General features: G+C 41.4%; 1 protein-coding gene across 1 annotated transcript in view; it reads left to right on the top strand.

Annotated features, from left to right (window-relative positions):
* The first annotated feature begins 920 nt into the window (after nt 1-920).
* Nucleotides 921-18,559, top strand: part of AFF3 (ALF transcription elongation factor 3) — a 492,261-nt gene continuing 474,622 nt past the window's right edge. The window contains exon 1 of the mRNA XM_032765391.2: nt 921-1,028. Coding sequence (XP_032621282.1) covers nt 976-1,028 — 53 coding nt within the window. The 5' untranslated portion in view covers nt 921-975. The remainder of the gene's footprint in view (nt 1,029-18,559) is intronic.

Below are 18,559 nucleotides of genomic sequence, written 5' to 3'. Positions count from 1 at the left end.
CCATTTACAACAAAACTGGTTGAAAATTTTGAAATATTTTGGATACTATATGTTCCTAATATCTTAGCGGGGTGGCACTTATTTGTGTGGTACTCTTTTATTTTATACATTTCTTCAAGTCTACAGGTGATGGACATATGAAAATTGATCTTTTTTAAGTGCTGAGACCCTGCAATTGGCATTAGTGTCAGCTGGAGTATGAGTGCTCAACACTTCCTAAAATCAGGCCTCCTAGGGGGAGGCCCTAGCACAGACTATTGCCTGCCCTGAGTGCAGGGGACAGGACTAGATGCCCTATTGCGGTCACTGCCACTTCCATACTTCCCCTGGCCATTTGCCAGCATCAGCTGCCCTGGGATTTTGCCCATCATTTCCCAGAGCTATTGCAGCCTAAGAGAAGCAGAAGGCTGGTTTGTAAAGGTGTGGCAGGCGTTGGGAGAGGGGACCTGAACTGAGGGTAGGCGGCAGGGGAGAAGAAGTGTATGGAAAAGCAAGTTGCAGCTGGAGCTGATGTGGAGGGGGGCAGGGAAAGTAACACACACAATCCTCCTCTGCCCTCGTCCTTTCCTCCCCTCCGTCCCCACAGGCAGCAGGGAAAGGCTCCAGCGCCGAGAAAACAAAGGGGGCTGGGCGGGAGGCGGCGCAGGTTGCAAGCCAGCCCCGGCGGCTGCGAGCTCTACCTGCCAGGAAGAGGCACAGCGCGGGCTGCACGGCGAGCCCGGGAGTGACACACACACACACACGCGGCGCTGAGGGGAGGAGAGCGCGCGGCGGGGCGAGGAAGGGAGGAAAACTGGAGTGCAGTGGGCGGCAGAAGCGGGGTGCAGTGGGGGGCCCGCGGCGGCGGCTGCGTGTTGCCCTGGGCAGCCCCGAGCCCCGGAGGCGCAGGGGCGGGCTCGGTGCGGTGGCGATGTCCCGGGGACGCTCCGCTGGTGCAGCTCAGCCGCGCTGACGCGTCTCCTCCTCGTCCTCACCATGGACAGCTTCGACTTTGCCCTGCTCCAGGAATGGGACCTGGACTCCCTCTGGTGAGTGCTGCCGGGCCGGGCCGGGCCCCCTCCACGGCGCGCCGCACCTGAGTCGGACTGGGTCCCGGCGGGGGAATGTGGCGCTTCAGCTCGGGCTCCGGAGGGAAGGACCTCCCCTGCTCCCTCGCCGCAAGCGCCCCTGGCTCCAGCCCCGCTCCCCGGCTCGTGGCGTGTCCCTGGTCCCCTTCATGGACCCCCAGCCCGCCGTGCCCCTTCTCCCGTGCTCCTTGTCCTCCCACTGCACCCCGCTCCTGCCTCTTCTGCCCCTGTGCTCCGCCCTTCCTCCCACTGCACCCCGCTTCTGCCGCCCACTGCACTCCAGTTTTCCTCCCTTCCTCCCACTGCACCCCGCTTCTGTCTCCTCTGCGCCCCTGTGCTCCTTCCTTCCACCCACTGCACCCCGCTTCTGCCTCCGACTGCACCCCAATGTCCCTCCCTTCCACCCACTGCTCCCCGCTCCTGCCTCCTCTGCACCCCTGTGCCTCGCTCTTCCTCCCAGTCCGATTGCACCCCGCTCACGCCCCCCATCCCCTTGGACTCTTCGTCGCACCCTTCTGCGCCCCCTAACCATCCCTTGTGGGTGGCCGGTGCTTTGGAGCGGGGAGGAAGGTCCAGTGTCTGTCAGGCTGAACGGGCTGCGCGCAGGAAACCCATTCATAGAAATGCCATTGTCGACTCTCCCCGGTCACAGCCTCCCTCCAGCCCAGGGGCTGGTATTTCGGTAGCTGCTACTGCTGCTGGATGCGCAGCACTTGGGCACCCTCGCCGGGGGCTTTGCCACCCTTGCCCGCAATCAAGCAAACTGGGTAATAGCAGCTGCGGCCGTGGAGGAGAAAGTGCCGGTCCAGCCAGAGCAGGCTGGGGCTTTTTGCTTGTCAGTCGCAGGTACTTTGTGGTACCGGTGTGTGCTGCTCCACGGTGTGTCACTGTTGTTTGTAACCCCCCTGGATTAACCCTTTTGTGCATGAAAAGGCGATGGGTGAAATGGAATTATACTGAAGCTTCTCATGGCCCGAAGTGCATGTGTTGTACGGAATCTTTATTTGGAGCAGTTTAATTCCAGCAGCAGGTGCCTCTGAAACCCACTCGTGCTTCCTCCGCCCGTTCTCCCCCCTTCACCCCACCTATCCAAGTGGTATAATTATTTCAGCGCCAGTGTATTCTTATTACTACAGGAATTTGTGTTATGTTAATCATTTTAAGTGAGCATTTGCTGGAAGAGGGGTATTAACTGCAGTTTTTGTCCTGTTAGCTCGAATGGTATATTTGGGAGTTGAGATTATTTTTACCTTAAATCAGTTAACAGTGTTGCATTTCTGTTACATTTTATGTGATCGGTATCAGCAGAGAATGCATTCAGCAACTACATCTTATCTTTTCCATGACAGGCTTAACAAAGTAAGCTGGACAAGCAAATCCATTAGTGAGCTTCCTCTTACAAAAGATCTCACCGTTCATGCAATGCATAATGCTGGCTCTTATAAATGCATACACTGATGACATGCAATATAATAAAACTTGTATATTGCTGTGGGAACTTTAAAGATCAATTATAATAGAACAATTTGTTACTATTCTATAAAAGTTGTTAATTACAGCATTGCTGGCTGTGCTACTAGTTAGGGTTGTGTCTGAATTTCAGTAATAAATACCAATTTTTAGTTTTACATTCAAACCTTAACCTTTATCTCTGGACTGATTTTAAAATTTCAGCCCACATACATGCTTTTAAAATTAAATTCCACCAACTTTCTATTTAATAGGTGGGAGGGAGAAGGGAGGAAATAGTGCTTTTGTCTGGTTTGGGAACATCCCTCCCTTCTCATTTTTTTAAGGGGAAAGTGGTGGCTATTAGTCCAATTTGTAGCTTAGCTGTTTATATTTAATAATTAAAAAATGGAAAAAGTTGAGACTATGATGTTGGAAGCCCAGCTAGTACTATGTCCAGCAATTGCTGCTTTTTCTAACCTTTTTAGCATGCTTTGAGTGTTATTGAATCACTTTGAACATAGTATGATAGGTTCTACTGATTTAATTGATAATGTTGATCCAAGGGACATTTCTAGAATCCCAGATAACACACTTTTTAAAAAACCTACACATTTGTGTAACAAGTATTTTTTTTAAATAGTCTAAGTATGTATTTACAAAGTACACTACAAATGTTTCAAATGAAACATTATAGACAGTTGGGTAATAGTGAGCCTGATCCTGCATTCCTTGCTCATCTAAACCGTCCCCTGAAGTCTTTGCAGGGTTGGGTGCACAAAAAAATTAAACATCAAGCCCTCTAAAAGTGAATCACATACATTAATCATGACTTCTCTATAAAACAAGATTTTCATAAGAGTTATCATTTTCTGTTTGCATTTTTTCAGGAAGAAAGTGTAGCTGTGTTCTGATGAATGAGTTGGTGAATCTGAGGTTGTTTGCTGGAAGTTTATCACAAAGAAGCTATTTTAGCAAATGTTTCAGAATAAAAAACTCAGAATGATCAAGTTAGAGTCATAGCAGAAGTACTGATGTCACATACTGTAAGCTTAAAGCATGAATATTAGTAAAATGACAGCTTTACAACTGGGTGACCCAGCAACAACAGGCACAGGGCCCTGGGCTTGTTTACGATTGTGGGCAATGCGCGCTTGTTTATGATTGTGGGCTGTCCTTCCTCTGTGCTGCCAGCTTCTTTCTTGTGAACAGACTGGTTATTGAAATTTACAAAGAACCCTGCCTTGTAGGGCATACTCACTAACCAAAATAAACCTTGTAGATCTAATTTTAGACCTAAAAGACTTGACAGCATCCTTCTAAAGGAGCAAAAAATATTTTATACCATGAATACTTTCATGGCAAAGGAAAACACTTAGAGGATTTAATTTTCCATGCAGCAAGAATAAATATTGTGTTTCATTTTTTTGAATGTAGTCATATTGACAATTTGTGCACTTAACTAATGACAGAAAAGCTGCTTTTTGCAGTACTTGGTGGCTGTTTTGCTTAAAAGTGAAATCACTAAATATTAACATGCTTCTCTAAAGTTTTCTTCTTTACATTTTTGTTGTTCGAAAATCAGAATGGTTTAAAAAGGATGTCCAAATCAACAGTAGTATGGTACACAGTTCTCATTGAGGACAGTGTAAATATTGTATTGAATACATCAGTTTTGATGAATTTGCCCTCCAATTAATACCCATTACATTTTTACTCTGCTGTTCATGCTGTAGCATACAAAATGTAATATAATATTTGTATCATATACATGGGCCAGAAACCCATCATAAGAGAGGATATTCATTAGTATATTGTAAACTGCAGAAGGCTATTTAAGTTGATTTTTATATTGAATTGCAATTTCTACCAAGTTACATCCACACCAATGGCATCTTCCCCCCCCACCCCCAGTAACATATTTCAAATTACAAAAGCTGAGTGACGCTCAGATAGAAAATCCAACAGAACCATGCAAATTTGTGGCATAAACAAAACATAATCATGTGTGTTGTATAACATTTTCGTTGGCACTTTTGGGGGAGATAACTCACTCCTGCCTGGTGAGTAATGCAGTTATCCCAGCTTCTCAGCAATAACAACTTCGTACCACACCACCACCTCGTATATTTTCTTTCTGTATCAATTCATTTGTATGTAATATTTAGTTTATTTGTACAAATGCAAGGAGCCAAATTTTTCCACTGCCTAGCAACTTGTGTGTTCTTTTACACTGTGCAAAATGGTCTTATTCTGATTTGGTAGTGTTTTACACCTCTTTTGGTCTCGCTAAAACAAATTACACAAGGTGCAAGATAGTAGAGAATCAGGCCAAATGAGTTAAATCGAAGTGCCACGCATGGTTTTGTGTTTAAAGAATAAAAATAAAAATCATGCAGCTGTTCTGTGTTGTATTGGTCAAACTTAGGCCCAGATTCAGCTAGGTGCTTAAGCATGTTCCCAACTTTAAACATGTGAGGAATCCTGCTGAAAGCAATTTTGTAAAGGAACTACAGGTGCTTAAAGTGAGACACATACTTAAGTACCTTGCTGAATCTGGTAAATATTTACAAAATTGTAAGGGTTAAATCAATTAAATAAAATTATTAGGCTTATTAATGCATTTATTCATCATGTTATAGCATACAAAAAGTAAAGTGTATGCATATTTAAGTATAAGGCATGTTAGTCCTGTATAAAATGGTGGTGGTTTAGGCACAAGTAGCGAAGTGCATAATCAATGAATATGTTGCTGATCTGGTGCTTTTGGATATTTTGAATTATCATTAGTTTTGTAGTGGTGCCCTAGTATTGTAAATAAATACACATGTAACTGTGTAGTTTCCAAGTAGAGGTCAATGTCAAATGCCACAGTGTAAGGTGGCCCACTGTTTTATACAGACCATGTATTGAATTACTAGCTCATTTGCTATCTTTGGGTCTGTTCCTGCTCCATTTGAAGTCAATGAGAGTTTTGTTTGGAAACTGCTCTTAATAAAAAGTGGGTAGACATCCAGCAGTCTTGTAAAAGAACCTTTTGTAACTTTTTGATCCCAGAGTAGTCCAGTTTTTAGTCACAAAGTCTTGTATTTGTGCAAGCTGAGATCATTTTAATTTTGTACAGACTCTTCACTAGAGAAGATTCTGGAAAGCTAATTTTACAAATAGTTCCCTAGACACTGCAAGTATTAAAATGTTAATTTTCAGTTAATATTGATTTTTTTCTTAGAGGTCACTTAACCCATGCATATCTTTCCTTCTTTAGGACAGGGACCATAGTTTACCATTCCAGATACACTAATACATTCATAAGAATAATGATACTTAATTGTATATGTGTTAAACTTCTCATCTTAATCTTGAGAGCTCTGTGAAACATCTGGTGTACATTGGGGTCACATTAGATTGAACACTGACATACAAAGAATACAAGAAGAAGCTGAAAAAGAAAGTGAACTCCAGGAACTGTGTACCCCAGAAACTGTACAATACAAAATGGGCAGCTAACTGTAAAACACTCTGAGCAACTAGTCTCGCCTTGTGTTATTCATTTGTGGAGTACTGTGTCCCAGTATGGTCACACTCAAGTCATGCACACAAATTGATACTGAACTTATTCATGCCTGTAGGGTCATAAGAGGGGCTTTGAAACTGACTCCTGTGGTGTCGCTGTACTGCGTCATGGGCACTGCACCACCATCAGTAGAAAGGAGAGACAAAAACAGGTGCATGATCCAAGATACCCACTGCATGGACACATTTTCCCAAAAAGCTGAAGTTCAGAAAGAGTTTTGCCTCTGAAAATCCCTTACTCTTGTCACCTTCCACTGTGATATTTGGAGATAACAAAATGGTGGGAAATGCTGATGATCCTGGAGAAGATGGTTTTGTCAGAACAACTTCCTCCAGTCATTGACCTCAAATGGAAATAGTGGTGTACTCTAAATTGAGCAAGAGCTGGGGTGCTGAAGACTGGTGACAATATGATCAAATGGAAACGAAGGAACATGGAGAGTCTAGACAAATGCTTAATGCAGTGTCCCTGTCAACATCCTGTACTGTTCAAGATAGGTGACAGCACCATGGTATTTGCTGCAATTTTGGAGCAACAAGCTGTGATGATCTTAATCTTCAAGGTCCCACAGAACTATGTTCCAGGGTGTCTTGGACTGTCTCTTATTCCCGTCCCTTCATCCCCTGCCTCCTTCTACCAGCAATGCCATGCTTGATGCCCTTCTCATTTTTCTCTTGGTTCCATCTTTGTACCTTTTCCCACTCTGCTCACTTTCCAATTCTGATTAACAAAGCCACCACCTTCTCCTCATTAAAACCCTATCTAAAAATTCACCCCTTCTGTGACGATTATAAGTGTGAGTAGACAATAACAACGATGATAGTCATAAGTTATTCCTGTCTATGGATTTCACAGTGTATTCTTTCTTCTATCTGCCTTTTATACTGTAAGCTCTACGGGTTGGGAATTGCCTTATTTGTTCTTTTACAGCACTGGACAAATTGTATTTGCTACATATAATACAAACAAATAAGAATGTAGAGCTTTTCATCTTCAAAATGCTGTATCAACTAAATGATAATGCCTTAAAACTATGTCCATGCGAGTACTTATTTGCTAGATATGTTGCGTCAGTTTCTCAGCTGGTTTAAATCAGCATAGCGCTGTTGACTTCAACGCATTATGACAATTTACACAAGCTGAGGATCTGGCTTATTATCTCTAATCTGTGTGTTTCAGGAAATTAAAATTTGTAAAGAATAATATATTTTCCATCCCTACATTGGTTTTTAGTTTGAAGAATGATATTTGGGGAAGACAGTGGGACAGTGTGTTTTCCCTCTGCTCCCCCACTGTAGACAAGTTGATGGTCCAAGACCAGCAGTTTGATATATAATGATAAAAACTATACAGGCCTTCCTGGCAGCCCTTAAGCCTCTAGATTTGTGTAACTCTGGATATGTTTTCTTTGAGGAGAGAACCTGACTGGTTTTCTTGTCCTATGCTTGTGTGAGGTGCCACAATATGTACTGAAGCTGGGGAGAAGGAGGAGGAAGTATGGCAAGATGGGCTGTGGTGTCATCAACATGCAGGTGATACTCAGCTCTGTCCCTGTTCCATCAAGTCTTGATGGGATAGCTAGACAGAGAGCAGAGAAACTGAGATCTGGACCTGGATGAGAGCTAGTTGGTTGAAGCTCAATCCAGAGAAGATAAGTGATGCTTGTTGACAAGGAAAAATACCTGGAGGAGACAGCAATGTTAATATGTGCCTCTTTGATCGGTCATTTCCCATCATTTGTTACTGAAGTGTGTAATTCAGGCAGCGTCTTGTTAGATCATCAGCTTTTAAAGATCAAGTAATAACCAAGAGTTCTTTTTTCATTGTTGTTTGGCAAGGAGAGTGCAACCCTTTCCTCTAAGATGAGGACCTTGAGTTATCTATGCCTTTACCACCTCCTAGACTGAATCACTATGATACAGTGTGTGCTGTTTGTGGCTAGGCCTGATGATCATTCAAAAATTTCAACTAACGCAAAATGTGTCTGCCCATTTACTTAGAGACAAATTGGGTAAGGTAATAATTTTTATTGGCTCAACTTCTGTTGGTGAAAGAGACAAGCTTTTGAGCTCCAAACCTGAAGAACAGCTCTGTAGAGCTCGAAAGTTTCTCTTTCACCAACAGAAGTTCATCCAATAGAAGGTATTTCCTCACCTATGGTTGTCTGTTTCATCTCTTAGGGCCAACACTGCTATAACAACACTACAAACATGTACCTTGCAGTGTATAGGCAGGGAGCATATGGCATCCAGGCTCTGTAGTCTGCACTGTTTTTTTATTCATTTTTTGACACAATTCAATATGTTAGTTTTGACCTTTTTAAAACTTTAGAAATTGCATCTTATCTTGTGTTTTTGTTCCATCAGCTGAAGTTATCCAAGGCATTCAGGCTAGTCAGGCCCAAATTTAAATGGGCTAGGACTCCAGACAGTGTATTTTCAATGGCAGGCATTCAGCTCTGGAACTCAGCTTTCATAGTTTGATGAAGCAAAGGTTTGTTGCACTTTTGGGCATACTGGAAGGCACATCTGTTTACATGGGCTTCTGTCTGTGAGAATGAGGTTGGGATAGGTTCAAGGTTTGTTTTAATTGAAGTGAGGATTTCAAGTCTTTTAATAGTGAGTCAATTTAGTTAACTGTCAATTCTGTATTTAAAAAATTATTACCCATGTGCTTAGAGATTTTGATAAGCACGTTTTCTAAAATTAATAAATCAGTCAAAATAAAACATAAGTGGAGATGTCTTAGATAAGAACTATAACTTTTCAAGCTTATCTACACTTTGTTATCTTCAAACAAATTGGTGCTAGTGCTGCTATTTTCAAAGTAGAAACATGAAAGCATTCCTTGGTTAATTCAAATCATATTGAAGAATCCAACTAAGTAACAATAAGCAATGTGTAACATGATTTAAAAATCTATGTGATATTTGACTAAAGTAAAAGTATAAACCAGATAGATGAAAATGCAATCACACATCCTAGTTCTTACAAGGATATAAGTAACAATATTTTGAACTAATTACAACTAATGTAAAGTACATTTAAGGAAACCCATTAGAAGAGAATTAGAACTGGAACAGATTAGCTGTTTTTTAATGGGCTTGACTGTAGAACTTCTGATGCTTTGGAAGCTTTTTTTAACTCCCATTGCTCAGTTGTCTTGACTAAATGACTGAGAAGCTGTTTCTAGTTTCACAGTGTGGTGATAATGTTAAAAACATTATTTTCAGTCCGATACAATGATAATGTTTTTAATATAAAAACTATGCTATATTCTATAATATTTGCTTGTGAGATTTAAGGAATTACTTGAGTACTCATAGTGACTCATAGGAAGAGCAGTCTAATAGACTTCCATGTAGATATTAATTATTTACTTTCTTGAAATACTGATCATGGACATTTCTACATTACTTGCTTTCTCAGTCATCCTTTTTCGTCTCTATTTTTGTGTGCCATGCAAGTGTTTAAGCTCTTTATCACTGAAAAGGGAAATAAGTAACATGAGCTATCGCAGCTGTTTCATAACTTATTTCAATTTCTAACAAATAGTACCCATTCCATTGCTGAGTACCTCTGCAAAAGATTAAGATTCACAGTATCAAAATATGATCCAGATGGGAGCACATGCTTTATGATCAGAAAAGAAATGTAGTTTGCACAAGGTCTAAAAAATCCTGCACTGTTAAAAATGTGAAGTCCTTTGAGAACATAAGAATGACAATACTGGGTCAGACCAATAGCCCATCTAGCCCAGTATCCTCTCTTCTGACAGTTGCCAGTTCCAGGTGCTACAGAGGGAGTATATAAACAGGGCAATTATTGTGTGATCCTTGCGGCAGTCAGAGGCTAGGGACACCTAGATCCTGGGGTTGCATCCCTGACCATCTTCACTAATAGCCATTGATAGATCTTTTCTTTTTTAACGCATTTATAGTTTTGGTCTTCACAACATCCCCTGGCAACAAGTTCCAGGTTGACTGTACATTGTGTGATGAAGTACTACCTTTGATTTGTTTTAAACCTGCTGCCTATTAATTTCATTGGGTGACCCCTGGTTCTTGTGTTATGTGAAGGAGTAAATAACACTTCCGTATTTCCTTTCTCTACACCAGTCATTATTTTATAGACCTCTAATATTTTCCCTTAGTCATGTCTTTTTCAAGCTGAAAAGTCCCTGTCTTTTTAATCTCTCCTCTTATGAATGCTGTTCCATATCCCTAATGATTTCTGTTGTCCTTCTCTGTACCTTTTCCAGTTCTAATATATCTTTTGAGATGGGGCAACCATAACAGCACACATTTTTCAAGGTGTACACGTACCATGGATTTATATAGTGGCATTATGATATGTACTGTCTTATTATCTATCCCTTTCCTAATCGGCCTTTTTTATTAGGGCTGTCGATTAATCACAGTTAACTCAAGCAATTAACTCATTCCTATTCGCCCAGTCTTGTGAGATCCCTTTGTAACTCCTTGCAGTCTGCTTTGGACTTAATTATCCTGAATAATTTTGAATCGTCTGCAAATTTTGCCATTTCGCTGTTTATCCCTTTTTCCAGATTAATTGTGAATGTGTTGAACAGCACTGGTCACAGTACAGGTCCCTGGGGGACACCACTATTTACCTCTCTCTGTTCTGAAAACTGACCATTTATTCCTACCATTTGATTCCTGTCTTTTATCCGGTTACTGATCCATGAGAGGACCTTCCCTCTTATTCCAGGACTGCTTACTTTGCTTAAGAGCCTTTGACGAGGAATCTTGTCAGAAGCTTTCTGAAAATCTAAGTGCACTATATCCACTGGATCACCCTCGTCTATATGACCTCCGTCAAAGAATGCTAATAGATTGGTGAGGCATGATTTCCCTTTACAAAAGCCATGCTGACTCTTCCCCCAACAAATCGCCTTCATCTATGAGTCTGATAATTGTTTTTTATTACAGTTTAAACCAATTTATCTGGTACTGAAGTTAGGTTTACTGGCTTGAAATGGCCAGGATTGCCTCTGGAGCCTTTTAAAAAAAATGGTGTCACATTAGCTATCCTCCAGTCATCCAGTACAGAAGCTTATTTAAATTATAGGTTACGCGACACAGTTAGTAGTTCTGCAGTTTCACATTTGAGTTCCTTCAAACTCTTGGGTGAATGCCATCTGGTCCTGGTGACTTATTACTGTTTAATTTATCAATTTGTTCCAAAACCACCTCTACTGACAACTCAATCTGGGACAGTTCCTCAGATTTTCCAGTTAGAAAGAATGACTAAAATGTGGGAAAATCCTTCACATCCTCTGCAATGAAGGCCAATGCAAAGAATTAATTTAGCTTCTCCTCAATGGCCTTATCTTCCTTAAATGCTCCTTTAGCACCTTGATTGTTCAGTGGCCCCATTGATTGTTTGGCAGGTTTCCTGCTTCTGATGTACATAAAATTTTTTTACTGCTAGCTTGAGTCTTTTGATAGTGGCTCTTCAAATTCTTTTTTGGCTTACCATATTATACTTTTACACTTGACTTACCACAGTTTATGCTCCTCTCTGTTTTCCTCAATAGGGTTTGACTTCAGATTTTTAAAGGATGCCTTTTTGTCTCTAACCACTTCTTTTACTTTGTTTAGCAATGATGGCACTTTTTTGTCCTCTTACTACTTAATTTTTTTGTTTTTAATTTTGGGGTATACATTTAATTTGAACCTCTATTTTGATGGTTTTAAAAAGTTTCCTTGCTGCTTGCAGGCAATTCACTTTTGTAACTGTACCTTTTAATTTCCATTCAACTAGCTTCCTCATTTTTGTGTAGTTCCCCTTTCTGAAGTTAAATGCTACTGTGGTGGACTTCTTTGGTATTCTTCCCTCCCTGCCCCTGATGTTAAATTTAATGTTATTGTGGTTGCTATCAGAGCTGTAAGAAGGAATTTTTGTGCCCAAGGCAAGGGCTGGCTCCAGGCTCTTCGGCGGCAATTCGGCGGCGGGTCCCTGAGTCCCTGTCGGAGAGAAGGACCCGCCACCGCCTCATTCATTCTTCGGCGGCAGGTCCTTCCCTCCGATAGGGACTCAGGGACCCGCCGCTGAAGAAGCGGCGGTGGTAGACCTGCTGCCGAACCGCCACTGATCGCGGTACAGCTACGCCCCTCCACTTTCCACACCCAAGGCAAGTGTCTCACTCGCTTTGCCCTTGTTATGGCACTGGTTGCTATTACTGAGCTGCTCAGCTATATTCACTTCTTAGGCCAGATCCTGTGCTCCACTTAGGACTGAATAAAGAATTGCCTCTCCCCTCATGGAGTCCAGGACTAGGTGCTCTATGAAGCAGTCATTAATGGTTTCTTTATCTTTGCATCCCATCCTGTGGTGACCCAGTCAATATAGGGATAGTTGAAATCCCCCATTATTACTGAGTTTTCTATTCTTATAGCTTCTCTATTCTCCTGGAGCATGTCACAATCACCATCACCATCCTGCTCAGGTGGTTGGTCGTATATTCCTACTGCTAACTTCGTATTATTCAAGCATGGAATTTCTATCCATAGAGATTTGTGATGTCTGGACGAACCACATGGTAAATTACCTGGTGGGTGAAAAGGTTGCAGATCGTGCGAGACATCTAGACAGACTTATGTGCAGTGCTGAGGAGAAGCCGGTTGTTGTAGTACAGGTAGTTCCCAACGACATAGGGAAAGGTTAGGCTGCTGGTAAGAGATTGAAGTCCAGGACCTCCATGGTAGCATTCTTTGAAATGCTTCCAGTTCCACAAACAGGCCAGTTAAATAGGCAGAGCTACAAGGTCTCAATGTATGGCTGAGACAGTGGTGTAGGGAGGAAGGTTTTGGGTTTATTAGGAACTGGGGAACCTTTTGGGAAAGGAGGAGCCTATACAGGAAGGATATGAACTTAAAACTGAATCAGATAGCTGGTTTGTAAAAATTAAAAAGATTGTTGGAGAGTTTTTAAACTAAGGGCTAGGGAAAGTCGACACGTTTGGAGGAGCACATGCTTCCAGCAGAAATATCCATTAGGTGAGGATCTGTGAATGGGGTTTCTCTATATCCTAGTAAAGCAGAGAGCATGGAAGTTGATAAAGTACATGTAAGAACTGAAAAGAGCGTCAAATGAAAAAGAGTCCTATTCATTTACATTATGTAATGGTAGACCTCTAAAAAGTGACAAACTTTATAAGTACTTGTATACAAATACTAGAAATCTAAATAGTATGATGGGTGAACTTGAGTGCTTGGTATTAAAGAGGATATTGATATAATAGGCATCACAGAAACTTGGTAGAATGATGATAATCAATGGGACATAGTAATACCAGGGTAAAAATATATATAGGAATGACAGAGTAGGTCGAACTGGTGGGGGAGTGACACTATATGTGAAAGAAAGCATAGAGTGAAATAAAGTAAAAACCTTAAATGAATCAAACTGTACCATAGAATCTCTATGGGAAGAAAATGCTTAAGTATATTATCCAAATTTTGAACTATTGTCTGAAGAGTGATTTAAAAGCACCTGTTTGATGCAGCATAATAACTAATCATTTTAATAGACCTACAGAGCTAGGGAAATAGTAACACAAGAATATTTATTCAGTTGGCTCATTGAATATTGTTTACATTGTTAAAATGTAACATGGTTTAGCTATTATTGCATATTTTCCCCACTTTCTGGCACTGTAGTTTCTTAAAAAAAAAAAATGCTATGATAAATCATCTCTACTTATAAATCAATATATAATATGCTCTACTCAGAAAAGTTTGATAAAGCAAATAGAAAAAATATCGAGCAGAGGGAAATATGATCATAATGGTCCATTGAAGTATATGTAGAAATCCTATTAAGCAAGTGTTAAGATTCATATATAAACTTTTTACAGACCAATTGGGGAAGAAATTAAGTCTTTTATATTAAATCAAATAATGTTTTAATTTTACTTTAAAAAATAAGTGAGTACATTTATAAGAAAGTAATACAGTAGAACCTCAGAGTTACAAACACTAGAGTTACGAACTGACTGGTCAACCACACATCTCATTTGGAACCACAAGTACACAATCAGGCAACAGAGACCAAAAAAAAAAAAAAAAAAAAAGACAAATAATGTACAATACAGTATTGTGTTAAATGTAAACTACTAAAAAAATTAAGGATAAGTTTAAAAAAAAAAGATTTGACAAGATAAGGAAACGGTTTCTGTGTTTTTTAAATTTAAATTAAGATAGTTAAAAGCAGCATTTTTCTTCTGTATAGTAAAGTTTCAAAGCAGTATTAAATCATTGTCCAGTTGTAGGATATGGCTACACCTGAAACTTCAAAGTGCTGCCGCAGCAGCGCTGCCACGGTAGCGCTTTGAAGTGCGAGTGTGGTCGCAGCGCCAGCGCTGGGAGAGAGCTCTCCCAGCGCTCTACGTACTCCACATCCTCATGGGGTTTAGCTTGCAGTGCTGGGAGCCATGCTCCCAGTGCTGCAGCACTGTTTACACTGACACTTTACAGCGCTGTATCTTGCAGCGCTCAGGGGGGTGTTTTTTTCACACCCCTGAGCGAGAAAGTTGCAGCACTGTAAAGCGCCAGTGTAGCCAAGGCCGTAAACTTTTGAAAGAACCACCATAACAGTTTGTTCAGAGTTACAAACATTTAAGAGTTATGAGCAACCTCCATTCCCAAGGGGTTTGTAACTTTGAGGTTCTCCTGTGCATTACAAAGAAACCTTTTATGCTTAAGAGGACATTTCCAAATAATGGTCCAAATTCTATACAGCAGTGGTGGGCAACCTGTGGGCTGCATGCGGCCCATCAGGATAATCCGCTGGCAGGCCACAAGACAATTTGTTTACATTGATCATCTGCGGGCACAGCTGCCTGCATCTCCTAGTGGCCATGGTTTGCCATTCCTGGCCAATGGGAGCTGCAAGAAACGGCGGCCAGCACGTCCTTGCAGCCCATGCCACTTCCTGCAGCTCCCAATTGCCAGGAACGGTGAACTGCACTGGAAGATGCAGGCAGCCGTGCCTGTGAATGGTCAATGTGAACAAACTGTCTCGCAGCCCACCAGCAGATTACCCTGACTAGCTGCAGGTTGCCCACCTCTGCTGTACAGCCTTTAGTCTTTACTCAAGCAAAACTGTCTTTGAAGTAAATGGGAGTTTTGCCTGAATAAAGACTCCATAAATTAGCCAATTCATTGTAATCTGAGTTACATCAAAAGTTGACTGCTAAACAATAAAATCATGATTCATGATACAACAGCTTCTCTTACTTCTTTTGTAATCTTAATTGATCTCATTATATTCTACTTCTGTTCTTTCATCCCTATGCAGTATTCAGATTAATAACAACCACCTTAATATAACCAATGGTTAGACTTTTGATTCTTTAAGAGAATCAAGGAATTTTTTTTTTTACTTTTTTTTTTGATCGATACCAAGACTATGGTGATCAATCTCTCCTGTAGCCATTAAGCAGAGTGAAATATTTTAGGGTACCCTGTTGGGCCTGGACAATCTGAGAGATTGAGGGCATTTTTGAGTGGACTCCAAATTTGTAAGATCATCCTGAATTTAACAGGAGTCAGTGGGGGATCTGCACTGTTGGAGTGTACTGATTAACATTCTCGTAGCTGTGCCTTGTTTTAAGTAGCATGTGCTCTATGTTGTCCTCAGCAACAGTTGCCAGGCCTTCACCTTCTTTTAGATCCCATTGTTTGAGGGGAGTGATGGGAAGAGTAGTTCTGCCTCTTTATCCTGATCATGAAGAGAGAGAAAGTAGAGTGAGGAGGACTGGGGATAGGGTAAAATGATGGGAGAGGCAGAAATTTAAAGGGGAGGGAGATTGGGGGGAAGAGACTTAGGGAAAGGTGACCCCAAAAATAACATCACTGGGGCCCTCACAACTCTGAATCTGACCTTAACCAAGGAGAAATGCATGGCAAGCACAGTTAAGGACAATAAGGAGTTTTAAAAATATATTAGGAACAAAAAGAGTTGTGACAATAGTATTGGTCCATTGATAGATGAAAATGGAAGAATTATCAATAATAATGAAGAAAAGACAGAAGTGCTCAATACATATCTGTTTTGTATTTGGGGAAAAAACAGATGATATCACATCATATCGTGATAACACTCTTTCTGTTCCCCTAGTATCTCTGGAGGATGTTAAACAGAAGCTACTAACGTTAGACATTTTTAAATCAATAGGTGTCAGGATAGCAGGGTCATAGGCAGTCTAACCTAGTGGTCTGAGCAGAAGTCAGGCCTGGTGGTCAGAGCGAGGGTCAGAACCAGAATTGGAATCCAAATGCTATAGACCCGGATCAAGACTGAATCGGAACCAGGGCAGAGAGGCAGAACCATAGTCATTGTCCAAATGCCATAGCCCGGCTCAGAACTGTATTAATTGGAGTCAAGGAAGGCAGGAGCAGGGCTGGTTGCAAGGCCAGGGGCAGGGCAGGTTCTAGACTGGAGTGATGCTGGGCACAGGGCAGGGTCTAAACTGGAGCAGGCTTGAAGTGAGGTGAGCGCAGGGAGGCAGAGAATTCATGGGACTATGCATTGAACAGCTATTGATCCTCTGCAGCTGCTGGGCTTGAGAGCAAGCCATCTGACTGCCTTAGCCTATCAGGTGATTCTTCTGTGGCCCAACTCCACTCATTGGCTGCCTGGCAACTGGGCAGGTGCCATTGCAGGCCCTCAGTCCTGACAGCAGGTCCAGATAACTTGTATTAAAGAGTTTTAAGAGCTGGCTGAGGAGCTTGCTGGATCATTAATGTTGATTTTCAAAAAGTCTTGGGGCACTGGGGAAGTTCCAACAGACCTGAAGAAAGCTAATGTGTCAATTGTTAAAAAGGGTAAATGGAATGACCAAGGTAATTATAGGCCTGACGTTGATCCCTGGCAAGATAGTGGAGTGACTGATATGATAAAGAAGCAAAGGAGAGTAATATAATTAAATGCAAATCAACATGTGTTTATGGAAAATAGATCCCATCAAACTAACTTGATATCCTTTTTAGATGAGGTTACAAGTTCAGTTGATAAAGGTATTGATGTAATATACTTAAATTGCAATAAGACGTTTGACTTGGTACTGCATGACATTTTGATTAAAAAATTTGAACAATATAAAATTAACATGGCACACATTAAATGGATTAAAAACTGGCTAACTGATAGGTGTCAATATAACTGTAAATGGGGAATCTTCACTGAGCAGATGTGTTCCCAGTGGGGTCACTCAAGGACAGTGTTTTTCACACTGGGGTCGCCATTTGTGTAGGGAAAGCCCCTGGTGGGCCGGTCCAGTTTGTTTACCTGCCCCGTCCAGAGATCCGGCCGACTGTGGCTCCCACTGGCCACGGTTCGCTACTCCAGGCCAATGGGAGCTGCTGGAAATGTCGCAGGCTGAGGGACTTACTGGCCACCGCTTCCAGCAGCCCCCATTGGCCTGCAGCAGCAAACCGCAGCCAGTTGGAGCTGCTATCGGCTGGACCTGTGAATGAGGCAGGTAAACAAACTGGCCTGACCCACCAGGGGCTTTCCCTGCACAAGTGATGACGCCAGTTTGAGAAACACTGCACAAGGATCTGTTCTTGGCCCTGTGTTATTTACCATCTTTATCAATGACCTGGAAGAAAACATAAAACCATCACTGACTAAGTTTTCAGATAACACAAAAGTTGGGGGAGTGGTAAATAATGAAGTAGTCAGGTCACTAACAGAGTAATCTAGATCACTTGGTAAACTGGGTACAAGCAAACTGTGTTTTAATACGGCTAAATGTAAATGTATACATGTGGGAACAAAGAATGTAGACCATACTGACAGGATGGGGGAACTCTATCCTGGGAAGCAGTGACTCTGAAAAAGATTCCCCCACCCCCGCAAAAAAATAAAATAAAAAAAAATCTGGCCATGAGCTCTGAATGAGATATTGTGGCCAAAAGAGTTAATGCGATCTTGAGATGCATGAACAGGGGAATCTCAAGTAGGAGTAGAGAGGTTATTTTACCTCTGTATTTGGCACTGATTCTGTTGCTGCTGGAATACTGTGTCTGGTTCTGGTATCCACAATTCAAGAAGGATGTTGATAAATTGGAGAGGATTCAGAGAAGAGCTACAAGAATAATTAAAGGATTAGAAAACATGCTTTATAGTGATGGACTCAAGGAGCTCAATCTATTTAGCTCAACAAAGACAAAGTTAAGGGGCGACTTGATTACAGTCTACAAGTATCTACATGGGGACCAAATATTTAATAACACTGGTCTACAATTTTTGAGAAGTCGTCTGCTTCAGAGATAAAATGTGTTATTTATTATGTATTTTGATGTGCTGAATTCAAATATGACAATTAAAACAACTGGCTACTGTTTCTAAGATATTTAAGTTTTTACATTTTATGTCTATGTATATTGTGTAGATAGTAGAGTTTTAATCATAAATTGCAAACCTAGATCTTTTCATGT

This window comes from Chelonoidis abingdonii, chromosome 1 (assembly GCF_003597395.2).
Source record: "Chelonoidis abingdonii isolate Lonesome George chromosome 1, CheloAbing_2.0, whole genome shotgun sequence".
Taxonomy (NCBI): Eukaryota; Metazoa; Chordata; order Testudines; family Testudinidae; genus Chelonoidis; species Chelonoidis abingdonii.
Note: the sequence above shows the minus strand (reverse complement) of the source record. Positions and strands in the feature narration are given on the sequence as shown.